The following is a 20,975-nucleotide window of genomic DNA, read 5'->3' on the forward strand; positions in this document are numbered from 1 at the left end:
CCTGCAAGTAGAGCATCAGACTGTTACCTGAAAACAAGAAAATTTGTGCTGTGTGTTTGAAAATTTAATTTACTTCTATTGCTTTAAGGCTTCTCTTTTAGCCTCATGGTGCTTTTATGTCATTTTGTGTTTCTATATATTTTTAATTCTCTATAAATATTTGAAAATAGATCCGAATGCAGTTTTGAAAATATTTGTCAATATTATGGTTTGACAGCGTAAAGATATTTTCATGTTTTTCTTGTCATCTGAGGTACTACTAGTGATGTGACAATTTTTATCCTTTCAAGTTTTAGAAATCAAGTTTTACAATAGGAAGTGGGGCAAAGAAGAGGTTGATAAATGGGGAAGTAGTTAAATTCCATATAGGTTTTAAAAAAATTAAAGTGTTTTACATTTTGTATTACTTGAAAAAACTTCTAACTAGAGAGATGCAGCAAGACTTTCATCTTAGTTGCCATAAAATATTTGAAGTTTTCTGAAATACACAAAATACATGCTTTTTGTCTTCCAGATTTTTGTTTACAGACTACAATAGACTGTCCAGTGTAGGTGGAGAGACTTCACTGGCTGAGATGATTGCTACCCTCTCTGATGCATGTGAAAGGGAATTTGGTTTCCTAGCAACAAGGCTATTTCGAGTTTTCAAGACAGAAGATACACAAGGTTGTTTTTTTTTTTTTTTACCTGAATGACATTTCCAGTTATTCCATTTCAGTGCACTGTTACCAGGGCTTCTGTTTTTTGCATTATAAGCTCTTTTTAGAAATTGTTGTAGCCATGCAGAAAGTCATAGAGAAGGGGAAACTGTTTGGAAGAGAAAAAATGCCCCATTTTATTTGCTAATTTTGATTTTATTAATATAATAAAGGAATATCTCCTGTGAAGTATAGTTTTCAGAAATGTCAGTGGAAATGTATATTTATATTACATCCTTTTAGATGCTACATATTTCCATAGCAATTAAGCCAACGTGTCTGAGTCCGGCAAAGGGAAATGTATGTTTTTGTGGATTGCTATGAGAGGTTTGTTTAGTTCATTAGATTTTAATTTAGAGCTTTTATGAGTGACCACTATGTATTCTTGGAAATAATAAATGTGTAGAACATGTTAGTCCAATCCTATAAATTGCTGTGATTAGTACTAGTAATATGGGATGAAATGTACCTACTTGATCCTACAAGCTTTTTCATTCTGTTTCATCTGTAGATTTCTAGAAAAAGAAATTCGCAGAGTAGAGTATGATATTTTAAGAGGGAGTACTAGACCTTAACTTGCAATTAATTGAGGATTTATTTGTACTTTAAGTTTAGTATGTGTCAGTTACTTCTCATTTCTTTTTGTCCACAAATTTGAGGAATCTGTCACCTCTCACAAAGTGAAATGTTTAGACTCTTCTGTCCTGCAGAGGCTGGAAAAAACACACTATGTTCACTATGTTCAGCTGTGTGCTGAACACAACTTACTCCTCATTGTTCTTTTTCAAATTCACAAAGTGTTCCTTATGAAAGAGATGCGTGGATTTTTTCACCCTTTTTTTCCATATTAGGTTCTGCAGTTCCTCTCCTTAATCTCAGTGAAATTCTCCTGAAGATGTCTTTGGGAATGGCAGTGTAGTGCTGGCTTCTTGTGATTATTTGCAGTAATCATCTTCTCCCTTTCATTTGTAATCTTACTTTCACTTACATTCTTTGCTCTGTTGCCTTTCTGTGCTCTGTCTAAATATCTAATTGATTTTTTAATTTTATCTATTTGATGATTTTGCACATTCTCTCCTTTTCTTTAGTTGTTTACAGGTCCAGGGTCTAGGTTTATTACCTCTCGATGTTCACAGAAATTCCTTAGAGGTTTATTTTTAGCCTTCTGTATCTTAATTTTTGTTATTTCTGTAAACTCGTAGACATGCCTCTTTCAATTTTCATGACATTGTTCATGATATTTAAGTGTCCCGCTAATCCAGTTCTGTTTCTTTTTAGTAAGAGGATACTTACATTTCTACTTCAGTCTAGAACTGAATCTAATTATATCTGAGTTGTTCCCCTTCATTTCTTGCCTCTCACTTCTGTCATTATGCATTTCTGTTGCTTTGTCCTGCAGCAAAATTCTATGAGTCACTTATGTCAGCAATGTGAAAAACCTTTGCAGCTCATGCCTTGGTATAGAGAATAATATGGGCCACATATAAACCTTGAGTATTCTTTCTATTTAGCATATTAAAAATTCGATTTTCTCCCTGCAGTTCAAATTCTGATATTATTATGTAAGTACCAGGTTCCAGTTTAAAACTGAGTAGTTCCTGTACTGTTGTCCTACAATTTATTTACATAAATACACTTTACAAAGAGATGCCACAAAAGGGCTGATAGCACTGATACAAAATTGTCATTTCTATCCAGTGTGGATTTCTTGAAATGATGGAAATAAACTAAAGATTAAAGTAATATCTCTGCTTCATAATTTCCAAGAATTTTGGCAGATAATAGATTTTTTTTCTCCACTGGTTTGTGACTAGATGGTAACACTGCAGTAAGCTTTTGTGCCAGTTAGTGTTTTATGAGAAGTATGCAAGTTAATAGATTTTTCATTCACGTGTCATTACATTGTACATTAACAGCAACACCTGTTTCCTAGGTAAAAAGAAATGGAAGAAAACTTGCTGCCTCCCATCCTTTGTGATTTTCCTGTTCATCTTGTCTTGCGTTGTTTCTGCAATCGCCCTGCTGGCGATTTTTAATGTGGAGTCAGCCAACATGACAGTGAACGTTATTCTCATAACAGTGACCTGTATTGTTGGTTTGGCCTTTTTCTTGAATTGCCGCACGTGGTGGCAGGTGATGGACTCGGTTTTGAATTCTCAGAGAAAACGTCTCCACAGTGCTGCCTCCAAGCTTCACAAGCTGAAAAGCGAGGGCTTCATGAAGGTGAGCATTTGTATGAATTTGCCCTTAAAAGGAATGAAACAAACCTCCAAACATGGGGCATTATTCAACTGGGGCACCGTTAATTTAATTAGGCCAAGTCTCACAACAGGAGAATGAGACTTGGTGAGGTTTTACTGAATGGAACACTTCTGTGCCAGTGGTAATTGTGCTTAGTGTATAAGATCTCTCTGCTTAATCATGATTGTTAAATTTGGGATTTCAGTTTCCTGATTTTATTTTTGCTGGGAAGAAAGCAACACTTGGAAAACAATTCTCAATTACCATTATTTCATAAAAGCTTACTTTAGATGATAAGATGAGAGAGAATAACTTTGAGACTCTTCTAAAGGTGTGAAAACAAGCCTAACTTTGTCTGTCTGCAAGACCTCTTTGCCAAGAAAGGAATTCTAGCACTGAAAGAACATTCCAAAACACTCCACGTATTTAAGGAGAAAGGCTAGAAAATACTATTGTTTTGCTGGCCTGTATCTATAAACTGATAAATATACTCTCAGGCTGTCATCAAATAGTGCTATATGCTCCTCTTTGAAAGTGAAATGTAGCATTGTGATTGTTAACTTTGTAGATTACAGTCAATGTATTGTATAAAAATCTGTTGTACAAATATTTTTCATACAGTCATAGAATAGTTTGAGTTGAAAGGGACCTTTTAAAGGTCAGCCAGTGCAACCTGACCTTGAATATTTCCAAGGATGGGCATCCACAACTTCTCTGGGCAATCTGTACCAGTGTTTTACCATCTCATTTTAAACAAACTTCTTTCTTATATCTAACCTAAATTGACTGTCCTTCAGTTTTTAAAACCATTCCCCCTTGTCCTTTTGCAAAAGGCTTTGCTAAAAACTTTGTCGTTATGTTACTTAATGGCCTCTTTAGGTACTGGAAAGCCACAATAAACATCTCCCCAGAATCTTATCTTCTTGAGGCTGAATAATCCAAATTCTCTCAGCCTTTGATCACAGCAGAGGTGCTCCATCCCTCTAATCATCTTTGTGGCCTCACTCCAATACATTTGTGGACTTGCTCCAATACATTGGTGTCATTCTTGTGCTGAGGAGTGCAGAGCTGGATGCAGGACTGCAGGTAGGGTCTCACTAGAGTGGAGCAGAGGGATCCCCTCCTCACCTGTTGCCCGCACTGCCTTTGATGCAGTCCAGGACATGTTTTTGCTTTCTGGGCTGCAAGGGCACATGGCTGGGCCATGTCTGGCCTCTCACCCACAGCATCCCCCAAGTTCTTCTTGGCAGAGCTCCTCTGCATCTCTTCATCCTCCAGACTTGGTTGATACCAGGGATTCAGTACACAGGTGCAGGGCCTTGCACTTAGCCATGTTGAACCTCATGAACCCCCTTCTTGAACTTGTCCAGGTCCCTCTGGATGGCATCCTGTCCCTTAGGTGTGTCAACTACACCACTTATCTTGGTGTCATCTGTGAATTTGCTGAGGATGCACTTGATCCCTTCATTCATGTCATTAATGCAGACATTAAATAACACTGGTCCCAGTGTGGGCCTCTGAGGGACAGCACTTATCACTGATGTCCATTGGGATGCTGAGCCATTGACCCTTTATTATTTTTTGCATCTCTTGACAAGTTCAGCTCCAGCTATGCCTTGGCCTTCCTTACTGCATCCCATCACAACCAGGCTGTGTCCCTATACTCTTCCTAGCATACCTGTGCTCACTTCCACTGCCTGTGCATTTACTTCTTGGTCTTTGTTGTGACCAGCAGGTCTCTATTCAGTGCAACCAGCTTTTAGTCTTCCTTGCCAATTTTCTTGTACCTGGGGATTACAGGCTTTTGTGTTCCATGGAAAGCATCCTTAAAAGATCTGCCAGCTGTGTTGTCCCTGTGGGCAGTTTTCCAGGGGGTCTGTTGACCATCTCTTTGAAGAGCTAAAAGTTTGCTTTCCTGAAATGTAGTGTGCTGACTTTACTCCTTACCTGACCCATATCCCTCGGGACTGCAAACTCCAGCAATGTGCAGTGTGATCCAGCAGCGTGATCACTGCAGCCCAGGATGCAGCTCCAAGCTTGACATCCCCAATTAACTCACTTACATTAGTGACCATCAGGTCCAGTGTTGCTCCCCTTCTGGTAGGGCTTGTCTGTTACCTAGCTGAATTCCAGCAATCTCCTGGATTGCTGACAGCTCATGGGGCTACATTTCCAGGTGTTGGGGTCATCTGAGTTCCCCAGGAGGATGCAAGGCCATGAGCATGATGCTTCCTGTAGCTGGGACACAAAGCCGTTGTCAATAGGCTCCCCTTGATCAGGCCTGACACAAGCCCCAAGGTGTCATTTATTGGTCTGGTCCTCGCAAATTTTTATGCACTGACTCTGCCAGTTTGTGGCTGCTTCTCAGAGGCATCTTTTTGTGATCTCTCCATCTCTTGATGTAGAGGTCAACCTCTCCTCCCCTCCTTCCTCTCCTGTCCCATTTGAACAGCCTGCAACCATAAATAGTTGTACTCCAGTCATGGGATTCATCCACCAAGTTTCTGGAATGGCAGCTAGGTCACAGCTTTGTGGCAGCACGGTGGCTTCCAGCTCCTGCTGTTAGTTGCCCAATCTGTGTCTACCTCAGCTGGGCTGTCAGCTGTGTCACCTTCTTAGAGGAGCACCCTTTAATTCTTTTGAATATTTTGGTGGTGTTTCCCTTTTGGCTTTTGTTACCTCAGGAGCCTCTGCCTCATCTCTGTAAGACTTCCAAGTATGCTCCAGTGTGTCCAGCACATCTCAGATGAGGGCTCTCACTAGCCCTGCATCCCTCTAACCTTGGTGTGTCATACCAGTTTGTTGTGGGCAAGCCTGATATTATCCCTCTCCCGCTTGTTTAAAGCTGTGTCAGTTAACTTGCTGGCTCCTGGTCAAAGGCTCTCTTTGCCCTTTGAGAAAGGTGAATCCCTTCTGATGCCAGCATGCCTAGAGCCATGCTTTTGCAGCACAGAAGACCTGATTGTGTCTTGGTACTGTGCTTCTTGACAGTTGTTTGTTGAGTGGTATTTGTCTGACATAACTTCAGCCTTCATGAGTTAGAGTCACCCTTTGCCATCGAAGGAGAGGAGCAGGTATTTCAGGAGAGTTGTTCATCTCATGTTTTATGTCATCTTATTGTGCACATTCTAATGAATCTACTGGTTAAGAGATCAGATTTTAATGTCTACTTGTTAGCTGCTGAAGTTAGGAAAGGGAAATTCCACCTTTGTTTCTATGTTATGGTTGGTTGTTACATGTTTTGAAAAGCTTAACAAATCTTCAGACTGCATATCTTGAATAGCAATGAGTGAGTATTAGAGTAATAGCATAATGTGCTTGGCTGGAAGGCAGACAGGAAATTTTGCTGTACATTTTATGCAAAGCTGTGTTTGAAGGCTAGCTGAAGCTACAAATGCTCTTTTATTTTCTTCTGAAGTAATGCTTTACTGTTCATAAATACTGTTTTCTTAAATAACATTGTAATGGATTTTAAATAAGAATAGTTTGTTATATCAAAGTGGAATATATGTTTCTGCTGTACATTTTTGTTCAAATAGGAAATTAATATGTTGGAAGTGACATTTTAGGACTTTTAGAGTATTTGTAAGTTTATTCTTGTAATCTTACAGAAGTGTTTTTGGGACAAATAGCAGTCTGCAACAAGAAATATGTGTATTTTTATCCATTTTAGGTATTATAGGCATGTCCTTCTTTGGTTTTTTTTGTTTGTTTTTATAGGTTTTGAAATGTGAAGTAGAACTGATGGCCAAAATGGCTAAAACCATTGACAGCTTTACTCAGAATCAGACAAGGCTTGTTGTAATTATTGATGGGCTGGATGCTTGTGAACAGGACAAGGTTTTACAGATGCTTGATACTGTGAGTTGGATAATTTTATAAAGATAAGCTCTGGATTATTTGTATGATCTCTTCCACAAATGAGCTCAGATACATACAGTTATTGTGTGTTTTCTGTAGAAAGAAAGCTATGTTGTGGTAATTAATATTTGTGTACATTGGCATAACTATAATGCTAAGAGTGATGGGTTTCAAAAGTTGAAAATTAAATTGCTTGTTAGTACTTTCGAAAAGGTTTGAAACAATCAAATATAAATTATGGAAAATAATTATTCTGTTACACAAACTTAAAGTGTTTGGAGAGTTTTTCATATTTTTACCATTAAAGTACTTTAGATGAAAAATACTTAAATGCTAAATATTTGTAGAGAACTGGAACATCACTGCACGATAAGTCCTTGGTGATGACTTCCACTGTAAATTCTGCTGTTAAATTGTTGAGCTTATTTTCAGCTGTGGGTAAGTTCCTAATGTTAGATATCTCATACAGAAGGAGCTGACATCTCCATACATCTCTTGGCCTCTCAGGTTTATTCCTTGAACAGAACGAATATAAACTGTTGAGCCAAATGATCAAGTGATCTGCAGCTACAGTTAGCTGTTACTAACAGGATGTACTGTCTACTTTTTTACAGGTGCGAGTCTTGTTTTCAAAAGGCCCATTCATTGCGATTTTTGCAAGTGACCCACACATTATTATAAAGGCAATTAACCAGAATCTGAACAGTGTTCTACGGGATTCAAACATAAATGGCCATGATTACATGCGAAATATTGTTCATTTGCCCGTTTTTCTGAACAGCCGAGGGCTTAGTAATGCAAAAAAACTGATGGCAGCTTCAACAACCAATGGGGATATTCCTTATGCAGATAATGCAGGTAAGGTTCTGCAGGAGGGTGATATGAGCATTAGAAAACCAATGATCCAAAATCTGTGTTTTGGAAGAAATTGTTTAAATAATTGACAGATCATTGGTATTATTTTCATAGGTCAGTCAAATGTATATGACTGGAGAAAATGCCGGCCTTTGTTTTCCTTTCCATAGGATTGCATGAAGAGGTTGACAGGAGAGTTTCTCAGAACAGTCTTGGAGACATGACCAAGCTTGGTAGCAAAACTGCTCTCAACAGGCGGGTGAGAAGGATTTTTAGACTAAATAGAGATACTGGTAAAACCTTTTTTTCTTTCCTGTTTTTTTTTTTCTTTGACGTTTTCAATAATATCATCTTGGAAGACTTATCAGACCATTCTTATGAAATTCTTATAAATGATCCATGTAAGAAAAGTCCATTCTTACATCAGTAGACTGATGCTCTGTCAAAGAGGAAAAAGTTTGCTTGTTCACCAAAGTATTCCTTTTCACAAAAAATTAAATACAGCTCTCTGTGAATGCTGAGGTGATACAGCAGATCTGGTAGGAGCTATGGTCTGTGTGTATATTTTGGATTTTTTCTTGTGTAAGCCTGACATCAGCTTGTTGCAGGATGTTGCAATAGGAGACAGTAACTGAGTTTATCAAAACAATATTAAGTACTAGACTTGTACTGCAATGTCTATCACATTCTTTGCCTGCTTTCTGTTCTTTCATATTTACATAAAATCACAAACTGGTTGAATAAAAGGTATGTAGGAAAAAAGCAACACAGAGTCTGAGGCTACTGAGGTTTGTGAGCTGCCATTGGTAGAGACTTCGGGAGCTTTGTAGCAGAGGAACCTGATGGTCACTTCAATTTTTACATGTAGTTAGTAAATGGATCATATTAACTCACTGGAGAGACAGTAGGAAGTGATGATGGAAATACTGAAAGTAGTAATCTTTTTAGAAAATATTCTGCTACATCACTCTATTTTGACCTCTCAGAATTGATGTAGAATTAAAATGTGTAACTCTTACCACTTCTTGGCTTCTATGTAAATAATGTTCAGCTTCTACACAGGTAAATCAGAATTAAATTCGTGTATGTTTGATATTATCTGGCAGTTTCACAGACTTACTCACAAAGACTCTAACTTGATTATCAAGTAAAACTGAAGTATTTGAAATACATAAAAGCTTTTGATACTAATCAGTATTGCTTGGGTTTTTGTTTCATTATCAGGATACTTACCGAAGGCGCCAGATGCAGAGGACCATTACCCGCCAAATGTCATTTGATTTGACCAAGCTGTTGGTTACAGAGGATTGGTTCAGTGATATCAGCCCTCAGACCATGAGGAGGTTGCTAAATATTGTTTCAGTGACTGGTAAGCGTGACATGCTGGTGTGCAGTAAACAGGATTGAGTTTTTGAATAAATCAGTCCATGTGTTGCTTTTGAAAGTCATTCTGAAGTAAACTCTTCCAGAATGTAAGAAAACATTATTGACCATTCTACATGAAATTTGAAAGATACATACTATTTGTTGTTTCATTGACTTCATTTGGGAGACAAATTGTTCTAGTCTGCATTTTTAGGAAATTTTATATATTTTTTTAAATAGTATAAGAAAACTACATTTTTCAATTTCGTAATACTGTGTTGTGGGCAAAGATTATAGATGACATGTGAAAAGGTAAGCTGTGAGTGGAAAACCAAGTATATATCCTCTTTATACATGGCCTCATATTTTTATATGAGTATTTGCAGTTCTTTTTCCCTAAATGATTTGTGTGAGGCTGATGAAAGCATTTTGTCACCCATTTTTCTTCAATAAAACACAGTCAAGATATTGGTATCTCTGAACATTAGAAACTGGAAATAATGTGGAAAGGGCTTACGGAGGTTTAATAAAAATATGTTTCAGGTAGTAAGTGAATGGGGAGTAATTATTTAGTGTCTTTCCTATTACAGACACTAGAAGGCACTGCGTAGCCCTACAGCTACCCAGAGCAAAGAAATTGAGTTACTTTTCACACTGTGTATAGTCAAGACCATAAATCTGCAACAGACTCAAATTCTGGGCTAATGTTTTAAATGAGTATGCTGTCTCTTAGCTTGTTACTGCAACTTGTAGCATGTAACCTGTCTTGTTTTGGCAAATTACCATGCAGTTATGAAAGTATAACAAAATCACAAAATGTTAGTTGTAAAATTAAGCTAAAAAAATTGCATTGGTTACATGTAATTATAGATATTAATAAAGGACTTAAAGAAAATTTGCTGAAACTTCAAATGCCTAAATTGTAGCATTAACTTTTTAGAATAACCTTATTTGTAACCTTATTTGGTTTTTAGAATAACCTTATTTGTAATTTATACCTTACCCTACTAACTTAAAACAGTCTTTTTTATAGCTTTGAATTTTACTATATTGGCTTTGAATTTTACTATATTGAAGTTGGCAGTTGTATACTTAACTTGTTTTGACCACATTTCATATGCCAGTCCGTAGAAAATCTGTCAAAGTATTAGCATGAAATTCTGTGTTTAGATGGAGAAATTAATGCTGTATGAAATTCTTCATTGAATTTGGTTGAAGGAAGTTAAGAATCACCAGTAACAGGATGTTAGTAATTAGTGTTTAAACTGGGGCTGAGGTTGACAGTTTTGGAGTCTCATTATTTGTAAGGATTTTTATTAGACTGTAAAATTATATTTTTAGATGCAACTTGCAATGATTTTGAATTTACTGAGCTAAAAATATAATTAGCAAGAAGTTCACACATCAGATAATAACAAAGTAACATAGCTGTTACTTTGAGGGGGAAAAAAAGGTGTCTTTCAAAAGGGATTAAAATCCTCCATTTTCTTTTGTTCTTTCTTGTTCTTTTTTAGGTCGTTTATTGAGAGCTAATCAAATCACATTCAATTGGGACAGACTGGCAAGTTGGATCAATCTCACAGAGCAGTGGCCATATAGAACATCATGGCTCATCCTGCATCTTGAAGAGACTGAAGGTGTTCCAGATCACCTGACTTTAAAAACCATCTATGAGAGGTAGTCATTATTCTGGCAATGGTGTGCAATTTCAGTGATTAAAATAGTGATTGTTATTAATGATCACTAGAATAACATGGCTTTCAAACATTTATCAGGTTGTAATCTAAAATTCCCACAATCTCACCCTCTTTTGCTAACTTTTGAAAACTTCTAAGTGAGTTTCATTGCTATTTGATGCACCATGTATGAATGAGTGCTTTGTGTTTAAACCAAAGAGAACTGTACAGGTATTCTTTCACTAGCAGCTAACTGCACTTTTGTCTCTTGATATCCTTTTCATCTTTACCTTGGCCAAGCTACAAGTTGGGTATTTTTTCCACTTCTTTGTTAATCTGAAATAAGCTTGGCAGAAACTGGTTTTACTGATAAAAATCTCTGAAGGTTTTGTGCTTAGCAGGTGTACTATGGCAATGCCATGTGCTGCAGTTAGGGATGTGAAAAAGAGGCATGACTTTCTCCATTTCTGCTACAAGTTGCTGTCCAACAACATCTAGGTATTGCTACTGAGAACAAATTGCCCTGTGTTGCCAGTGAACATCTCTCTCCAGAACCCTCTGCTTGTGAGAAAGTTCAAAACCCACAAATCCTGATGGCAGTGGGAGGGATGGAAGAGAGAGATGTGAGTGAGAGTGGGGCCTATAGAAGAAAAGCAGAATCTGAGAATCAGAGTCAGGGAGAAGAAAGAAAGGTTTGACTTGAATAGGATATAATTGAGATCAGATGAAAAGAAGACTGTGACTGATTGAACAAGTTACCAGGAAATCTGGAGATTTTGCAGGGTCCAGGGGAATGAACTCGGAGAGAAAATACTGGAAGTGTGCTCTGCAGTGAAAGTCAAGGAATAAGAGATGAACTGTGTGAGGGTCTGGGATGGGCTGAGAATGTTTGAAGTGTTGAAAATGGAATTAGGATTGTTTGAGAAAGATTGAATGAGTTGTATTAGTAAAGAAAAGTTGAAGTGCAGTTAGGATCTGAACACAGAAATCTCAGAAGGTAGAGGGATAAGGGTAGATTGGGGATGATGAGGTTGAGGATTGAAGACAAATGAAGAGGGCAAGTAGTAGACTGAAGCAGTTGACTGGCTTCAAGCTGGAAGATGGTTTTAGAAATACCAGACTTCACAGGTAAATTAAGTGCATGATTAGAAAACACTCTCCTCTAGAGTATGGACCCAGTTTTTGGGTTTTGCATTTCCTCTGTAAGTATAATGTACCTGTGAAATCAAAGGTAAAAGCACGGGGAACCAATCTTTCCATTGTGCTTTCACACAACCAGTGTCACAAATGTTTATGTGATCAGCTAAGTACAGTAATTTAGAATCATCAGGAATTCCCTTTCCTGTCATGCTTTTCCTTCAAACTTCTCTTTATTTAGATTTCTGTATAGCATGTTTCACAATTTTATATTTTAAGTATTTTGTTTACCCAACAAACTCATTACAGTTCTCTAATTATTGGAATCCAGAGTAATAAGTCGCTTTGGGATGATTGCCATACAAAGCTGTCTTCAAGACATAACAATGTTTGTCCTCTGATAAACCAGAGGACGTATTAGAGACCTGATTTATTTTCATAAATGGGTGCCAGTACTTCCAGTATTCATGGATGTTAAATCGTAGTAAACTAACATAAACAAAATAAAAGTACATTCAGAAGCTAATGTGAATAAGTTACTTGGGTTCTGGATTGTTTGGTGTTAGAACAAACACTTGAGCTGTTGATGCTTAGTGCCAGCTGGAGCGTGTCATGGTTTATTGGTTAAGGTGTGGAGGAGATGCATGACTGCTGCTATGTTGTACCTCTTGCTATGCAGGTTGTTTGGGAGTGATACAGCCACTTGAGTAATCTGCTAGTTCATAACTGACAATTACAAGTGTATAGGTAATTTTTTAGTGTTTAAAACCAGAGTATATAATGGGAAGAAACAGTGAAGAACCCTGTACAATGTATTGGAAAAGGGAAGGTGATAATCATCTTTTAAGGAAAGCTGTTTGTATTCTACCTGCAAAACCAGGAAAACAAGACCAATAATCAAGATTTTCTCTTGAGCAAAAAAATAGCAACAGGATTATTTGATATGAAAATGATGAAGCTAAAAAACTTAGTTTCTTTATCTTCTTAACAATTAAAAAAAAGTTCTCTAACAATAATGTTGCTGCGTGCTCAGGAAGAGAATTGATGTATCTCAGCACCTTCTGTTGTACCTGTGTAAAGAACTAAATATATAACTCTCCTGAAGTAGTGACAAAGCTGAGGTCCCATCTGTCTGGTGGTTTGGGTGATCATCTTTATCATATGCTGAATGTGAAAAGGTCTGTGAACTCTTCTCTGGGATTATACAGAGCTCTAAAAATTCTGTTTTATCCAAAGTAATCCTTTCTGTGTCATTGCTATTCTTTTTATCTGCAACTGTTTAAAGTAACTTGACTCAAATAACTGTTTCACTATCATTTCAAAGTCAGTTCCTCTTCTGTGACTTCAATTTCAGTATTCTAAGTTTTATTAGTGTATAGAGCAGCTTTCCCGTTTGGAGTCTCATAAATAGGTACCAGATTTTGATAACTTGTTCCTGTACTGAGTTTGTTACTTGTTCTTTGCTTTTTATTCTTCAAGGTTTTTTAAAAAATATCTCGATATTTTAGATCAGAATAAAGAATATAGTTTTCCTAGTATTGAATAGTTTTTGTCAAACTACTTTTATTGTGACACTGCAGTTTTAGGGTTGCTGCTTGGACATCTCATCACTGAAAGGAATCTTGTAGGTTCTAAATATAAGAGTTTCACACTGGATCACTTTCTCTCTGTAAAGAGAGTCCTTTGATATTACAGTTGCTTTTCCAAATTTTAAAATATCAAGTGTTAAAAAGCTTTTGAATCGCCAGAATTCCCTTGCAGTGAGAACTCTCCATTGCCTTTTCCTCGGCTGCAGACGGGGTGGAGCAGAGTGACCGCACTGGACTGACCAGTTACAGCTCCCTTCAGCGGAGGAGCTGCTGTAGATGATCCGTGTGTGCGCTGAGGGTGCAACGGGGGCAGTTCACCCCTTGTTGCCCTACAGCCGTGTCCCCGAGGCGGGCTGTCCCCACCCGTGTCCCCGAGGCGGGCTGTCCCCAAGGGCGGGCTGTCCCCACCCGTGTCCCCGAGGCGGGCTGTCCCCAGCTGCCCCCGGCAGCGCTGTGCCGCAGGGACTGTGCAGCGCGGCGCGGTGCCGGCAGGTGGCGCTGCCGGCTCGGCACAGCCGCGGGGAGCGCTGGCGCCAGAGCCTTGGCTCCCGGTGTTTCCAGGAGAAAGCGATACTTTCACAACATGCAAAACATACGGGACAACGAAAAGAATCGGGTAGTCAAGCACTAAGAAGCAAAAGAACAAATATAGTCTTTAGTTAATTCCCCTCTGTGCAGGCACAATGATATATGATTTCCATGATTATATGCTATTTTGCCTCCATGAGATTCCCATCTTGTAATGTCCGGGATTTAGTTTTGCAAACTGTAGTAAAGGAGAGGGCCATTTTCTGTCACATTGCAGTGCTATCTTTTGGAGTTGAATGCAGTAACTAAAGTAAGACAATGAAACTCTGGAAAAAAATGGATACCCGTTTGGTAGCTAAATAAGTATACCTGTATCTCTGTGCTTCAGTTTGTCATTAAAAATAAAGCTAACTAATATATTCTTATTATGAAGGCTTGTTGGGGAAAGTAAATTTGTTTTTTCTATAGATACTGTGAAGAATATCAAAGACTAAATTGATGAGTATGTAACTAGGTCTGTCAGGAGAAGTGTATCTTTCCTGTTTCATACTATGCAGAGATGAAAAACCTACTGAATATCATATTAGGAACTTTCTTCCAGGGTCTGTAACAAAAAACCCCACAAACAAGCAGAAAAACTACCCTCATAAAAAAACCCACCAAAACCAAAAGAACATAGACTCCCCCTCCAAAACAACAACCAAAACCAACAACAATGACAACAACAACAAACCAACAAAAAAAAAAAAAAAAACACAAACAAACAAACTACAAAACCAATTAGAAAATCACCAACCATAAAAAAGCCAACCCAAAAGAGAACCCCCCCCCCTCCCCCCACGACCCTCTAAAGAAAATTAGACTTCAATTTGTGACACAGGCACACCTCTATGAAGGACCTTTATGAGCTGGAGTCACTCAACGTCTCTTATAGTAACAGGTAGATGTTCTCAATCTTTTTTAGAGAGGAAGAAACCCATGTTTTGTCACTGTGGCAAATTTTGTAAAGAAAATGCTGAATCTGCTTTGTTGGCTTTCAGTTTATATGCTTGAGAAAAATGTCTTTACTCTTTTTACTTCCTTAAACTGACCTGCTGTATCATCTCACTTCTATCTTCTCATTTCAGCCTCTCTCTACTTGTCTGGTTGGTCTTGCTTTCCACCTGGTATATTTGTTATTAGTAGTATTTACTCCTTCCAGTAATGTGTTGCCTTTTCTCATCGTCAGGATTTTCATGTAGTCTCTCTCCTTACCAGGTTAAGCTCTTAATTCTGATTTTGTTGCTTCTTCCCCTTTTGTGTTTAGTGGTCAAATTCACTGTTGCCATTACCCATCTCCCCATCCTGTTCTAATTTAATTATCTTTACCATTTTGTTTATAGCTATGACAATGAGTTAATATTCCTCTACATTTATGTTGTGCTGCATTCTGTTTTATGTTACTGTAAAGAGTCAATTTTCTGTAATACCAAAGTGGTTTGCAGAAGTTGCAAAAGGCAAATTTTTAAAGCTCTGAAGTGGAATAAAATATGTGGGCTTTCTGCAAATAAATTTCTAAGAGAATTAAGTTGTCAGATTAAAGTAAGTTTCTGTTGAATGTTTACAACTGAGACTTCTCAGACTTGTAAATTAGCCAGCTATGGGAATGTGCTCTCTTGTGAAGGCAAGTAAAGCATCCCTGACACCAGAATACATGACAGTGCCAGATCTAAATAACTGAAGCCCTTAAAAAGCCAAGTAAAGGACAAAAAACATGTGGCTTGAGCATGTTTGCAGCAGGAAGATAGAATGAGGTTCAGCACAAAGTACAGCAGCAAAGGCTACTTTAATTCTTAGATATATGTGTCTAAATTAATTGTAGCAAGTGCTGGGACAGGATGTGTGACAAGTTTCAGGAACCTTCTGGTGCTGGTGAGCAAGATGTGTTGTTCAGGCAGGCAGTGATGGCCATGTAGAAAAGTTCCAGTTGGCCTTTGGAAAGAAAATGGCTGGGAATGCATTGCAGGCTACCAGAGCAATTTAATGATCTAGCTGTTACAGGGTCCTTTGGAAAGAAGAAAGTTCGTATGAAGTTGATGACAATCCGTGAGAATTTCCTTATGGTCATGCTCAGATACCAGACATTCACCCAGGCATTAGGTAGATGTGTGGTAAATATTGTCCTTTCTCTTATGGGGTTGGATATAGGTTCTGTATCTTCCTGAATATAATTCTAGCCATTACCAGCTGAAACTGTTAGAAGTGTAAGGCTGGTGTATCTGAGGAGGTAGTCCTAAGAGAGACAATGAGATCAGTGCTTAAAGATGCTGGGGAGGGGGAGTGCTTGTCCCCCATGACTAAATATACAATTTATTTAATGCTGCTGAATTCAGGTCTTCACACAACCTTCTATTCAGGTGCTTCCTGCTGGCTGCTTTGGATGCTAAACTGCTTTTTGGGCTTGATGTCATGAGGGACAGTCCTACCTGTCATTCTTTGCCCAAACTTTGACCAAACTGGGGTGTTAAGACAGGGGCTTTGAGCAAACTGGAATATTAAGACAGAACTTTCTGATTTTTTATGGGGATATTTGCAAATAGCTGATGGTCCCTAAATTCTGTGACTATTTTTATATATTTATTAAAAATATTAGAACAGAAGAGCTTGGCTCAGGATAGAAGAAACTCATGAGCCATCTGTTCAGATTACGATCTCCACCCTTCCTTAATCTCCTTGAAAATACGCTTTTTGGGAAGCTGAGGGAAACTATGGAAATCAAGAACTCTTTGATTTTGAAAAAAGAGATTTCTCAGGACAAGAAAATGGTTATACTTTCCTCAGAGTTGTAGGTAACCATTATTTAGAACTTAGCAACGTGTAATTCGTCCATCACTTGGGCTTAATTTAACCTCTGTGATAAAGTCTTTATGCACATATGTGTGCATGCCTACCTATGATGGATGGCAAATTGGATGGCAATGCGACGTGCCGAGGCAGAACACACCAGATTTAGAAGAATAGCATAACAGCTTTCTTTAATTCAGCATCTCTTTTTCTTTTTCTTTTTCTTTTTCTTTTTCTTTTTCTTTTTCTTTTTCTTTTTCTTTTTCTTTTTCTTTTTCTTTTTCTTTTTCTTTTTCTTTTTCTTTTTCTTTTTCTTTTTCTTTTTCTTTTTCTTTTTCTTTTTCTTTTTCTTTTTCTTTTTCTTTTTCTTTTTCATTAGGGGAAGGGGGGTGGTTTGCAGGGGTGAGGGGAACCAAAGGGTCTAAGCGAGCCATAGCTCATTTATTACTTTCATTTTAGTGCTTTTGCAGCTCTTACAGCATTCCAAGGGATGAATTGTGGAATATACATGCTTTGTCTAATTTATCAATAATAGAAGGAATTGTTGTTTCTTAATTTTTTCAGTTCCAGTCCAGTTTCAGCACTGGTATATGATTTTGCTTGGGTTTTTTTCCAGTCTTTACTGAAGTTACCCCTTCTTGAAATCAACCACAGAACAGTTTTTCTTTTATTTTTTTCCTTTTTTCTTGAAATTAAACTGGTAGAGATGTATTTATTTATAAGTGAAACCACAGTTCATTACTATAGATTTGGAGTGCTATAACATGGTTTTACTGGTGACATGTTTTCCTGATAGATTCAGATCTCTTGTGTAATACACCCATGGTAATCAAATTAAATCACTTAGTCAGGTTAAAGCATTTTTCTGTTTCATGTACGGTGGAATATTTCTCCTTGTTTGTTTACTACTTCAATTTAAGAAAGTATATTTATAGCATACTAAAAATATCACCAAGATATAAATGATATGAAATTATTAAAGAATTTGATTTCATACAAAAATAGTATTCTGTAGCACTAGTAGTAAAATTTATTTTTCTCCATATAAAGGCTCATTTATTTTTATAGCAATTTGATGACACATCTGCTTGCTTTATTCAGCTGAAAAGAAAATGTTGGTTCTTGGTGTTTTGTAAAATTGCTTTGTTAAATTATTTTCAAAATCGTTCAACTTTTAACAAATGACATTTGATACTAACATTGGAAAGCAATTTCAGCTAATTAAGTAGATCCTTCTATAAACCATTGGAACATTAAGATGACAAACTGTTCATTCAGGATTATTTTAATTGGTACAATTATTGTAATTTTGTTGCAATTATGTGTTGAGCTAAAAGCTTTTGTTTAAATCATTTGAGGTTTTTTTGTTAATATACATAAGTAAGAAGAAAAGAAGTAAAATAAAAACTGAAGATAAGCATTATCTGTTTACTTATTCATTACAGTGCTTTAGACAAATATCTATTGAATTATTCTTTTAGAAAAGTATGTTACATGCTTTCAGCAATTCTGTAGAAATTTTAAATGTTAAAATTGAGCAAGATCATTGAAATGTAACTTTTCTGGAAGGTTATTATGTTAATTCCAGTTTTGACACTGTTTAAATACCTTTTTAAAAAAGGGTGAAATGAACTTCTGAGGGATTTGTGAGTTGCTTAATGCCTATTGATGTATTAATTTAAGAAGTGTAGCTATTTAGTGATTATAGAAATTAAAAATGAAAACGCTGTGGAAGGTGCCACATTCATCACTCTGATGATAATGTTCTCTGCAATCATCTTTGCCCAGGCCAGGTTTAAATAAATCACTTCCTTTAAGTAGACAATTTAGTATTGTAGACCTCACAGTGAGGCATTACTTCTAAAATATTTAACCTGCTTTTTGTTTTTCTGCCTCCTTTTATTGCCTCTTACTTAAAATGCAGGGCACATAAAGTTATTATGTTTCTTACTGTGCTAATAGTGTGGTCTCAATGTTAAAAGGCAATGTACCAGTTGAGTAGTAGGTGGTTGATGCCCACCTTTTTTCAAATTCTTTTGCCTTTTGTAATTCAAATAGCACTGCAAAGCTGTGAATGAATCCGGGCATTTGTAACTGCTTTAACACTTTATTTTAATCATAAAGTATGCCAGAGAGTTGTTTAAAGAACAGAACTTTTTAATATGGCTCAGTGACAGTGTGTGGATTCTGGGTGTGGGAGATTAGTTTAATAAATACCAATCTTTTTAAGCATCAGAATGGGTTTTTCTTCTTTCTGAAATGATCAAAAGCAGGAACACTTCAGGAGGAGAGGTGGAGAGGTGGTTTATCTGCTGGTACTTGAATTGAATAGTCAGTTTTGCAAATCAAGCTTTCCTGAATACCTATGGTAATAAGAGTTTTTAAATAGCTAACGCATCTGTTCAGTGAAGTCTCTTCTGCTTAATATGCGCTGAGGGGACTCGAATTTTTGTCTACATAGATATATCAAACTATAGCTTTCTCTTTTTTTGGTCTTTATAAAGATAAAGCATTTGTTCCCTTATGTTATATTATTGAGTGTGTGATGACTTTTTATTCCTGTCTTTATATGAATGGGCATATAAGCAAATGTTCTTTTTCAGTGTCCAAGTGACCTGTTGCAATTTTCAGTTTGAGATAATATTTGTAGCACAGTTGCTGATATGTTGGAAGTACTGCAAAGTTCCTGGAGCAGTGAGAGCCTTTAACACTGTCACTATATTGACCAGACATGAGAAGAGTGGGATAAGTAACTTCAGTGCAAAGCACAGGATTTGATTATTAGGTATTAGAGATCAGACGTCTAATTAGCGGACTGTTAAGCATCACAATTTCATATTGCATTCCATAGCAGCCAAGATTTTCTACTTTTATGTTTCTCAGTATCAAACCTGTAGAAATTTTTTCTCATTTTTAATGACAAATTATTTCATTATTTTAAGCAACATTTTTGACTTGTACTGTCTTGAGAGGAAAAAATTAAAAAGCCCATGATAGATAAAACATGACATGCCTTCATGCTCATGCCTTCTGTTGCTCTATTATTTAATAGCAATTAATTAAGTCATTTGCTTTTTATGGAGTGAGAAAGTTAAATTACTCTTGTCCATACAGTTGCTTACTCCTGTAAAACACTTGAGGAAAAAAAAATTAAGTGTGCAAAGATCAATTTGAAGCATTTCTTTGTTTTCACCTTCAGGGAGAGGGGTTTGGAAAGAGCAGAGAGAACAGCCCTTCAGGGCATGAGGGCTTGTAAAGAGGTCAACCTTCCATCAGTGTGGGAACAGCAGGGTTCTGCTCCATGAGAGAGGGTGAGCTGGGAGCTGAGGAGAGCTGCAAGGCAGGCACTGCACTGTGAGCAAGGGGAGCAATTCCTCAGTAGCCAAACAGGAAAAGCGGACTCAGAGACGGTAACCAGGGACAGCCAGCAGCCCCGTGGTGTGTAGCCACAGGGCACAGCTCAAGGGAAGTTAAGCCAGTGGTCAAGGTCAAGACCAAATGTGCATAGATGTAGCTCGGAGGAGGACCAAGGGCAAAGGTCTGAGCTTAAAAGCTGTTCTTAGCTCAGGCAGGAGAGCCCTGCAGTGAGGCTCCTCACAGCTCTTGTCAGCACAGCCTGGTTATGCAGCTACACTGGGTCAGAGCCAGCCTTGAGCAACTGCCCCAAAAGCCCTGGCTGGGGGAAGAGGTGGGTAAATCCCGTTGGCATATTCCAGGGCCTGACATAACCAGTGGCATAGGCAATGTGGACACCTTCAGTGCGGATGAAGGTGGTTGATTTTGGCTGTTGCCATTTTGCCACCTCCTGGCAGGGTAGTGAAGGAGATGGTCAGTAGGTGCAACAGCTTAGCACCTTCCTCTGAGCTGTGCTGGCAACATTCAGTGCTGGACACACTGTCAGACCATGGTTGGTTATTTTCTAAGTCGGTCATGGAAGTACAAGGTGAACGTAATTAGAACAAATTTGAATCTAATTTACAGAATGAAAGACAAGATGATGTGCCTCTGTGTACTTGTACTAAATTGTTTATATTTGAGGAAAAAGCCAGGAATAATTAAACATTGTTGCAATGTAACTTACTCCAGAATGAAAGAAGTTTTTAATTTCAGCTGCTTATGGAAAAGCGATGTGAAGAGTAATGGAATTAATTTTTAAGGTTTGCTTCAATCAATGAAATGTTTTGTTTTAGCTTCATTCCTTC

The 20,975-nt window shown here is 37.5% G+C and overlaps 1 protein-coding gene across 2 annotated transcripts in view; it reads left to right on the forward strand.

Annotated features, from left to right (window-relative positions):
* KIDINS220 (kinase D interacting substrate 220) overlaps positions 1-20,975 on the forward strand; it is a 72,993-nt gene that overhangs the window by 26,766 nt on the left and 25,252 nt on the right. For both annotated transcript variants that reach the window (XM_041419921.1, XM_041419930.1), the window contains exons 16-22: positions 515-666; positions 2,632-2,921; positions 6,660-6,800; positions 7,415-7,658; positions 7,826-7,914; positions 8,880-9,024; positions 10,535-10,697. In XM_041419921.1, coding sequence (XP_041275855.1) covers positions 515-666; positions 2,632-2,921; positions 6,660-6,800; positions 7,415-7,658; positions 7,826-7,914; positions 8,880-9,024; positions 10,535-10,697 — 1,224 coding nt within the window. The remainder of the gene's footprint in view (positions 1-514; positions 667-2,631; positions 2,922-6,659; positions 6,801-7,414; positions 7,659-7,825; positions 7,915-8,879; positions 9,025-10,534; positions 10,698-20,975) is intronic.

This window comes from Onychostruthus taczanowskii, unplaced genomic scaffold (genome assembly GCF_017590055.1).
Source record: "Onychostruthus taczanowskii isolate IOZ18803 unplaced genomic scaffold, ASM1759005v1 scaffold11, whole genome shotgun sequence".
Lineage (NCBI taxonomy): Eukaryota > Metazoa > Chordata > Aves > Passeriformes > Passeridae > Onychostruthus > Onychostruthus taczanowskii.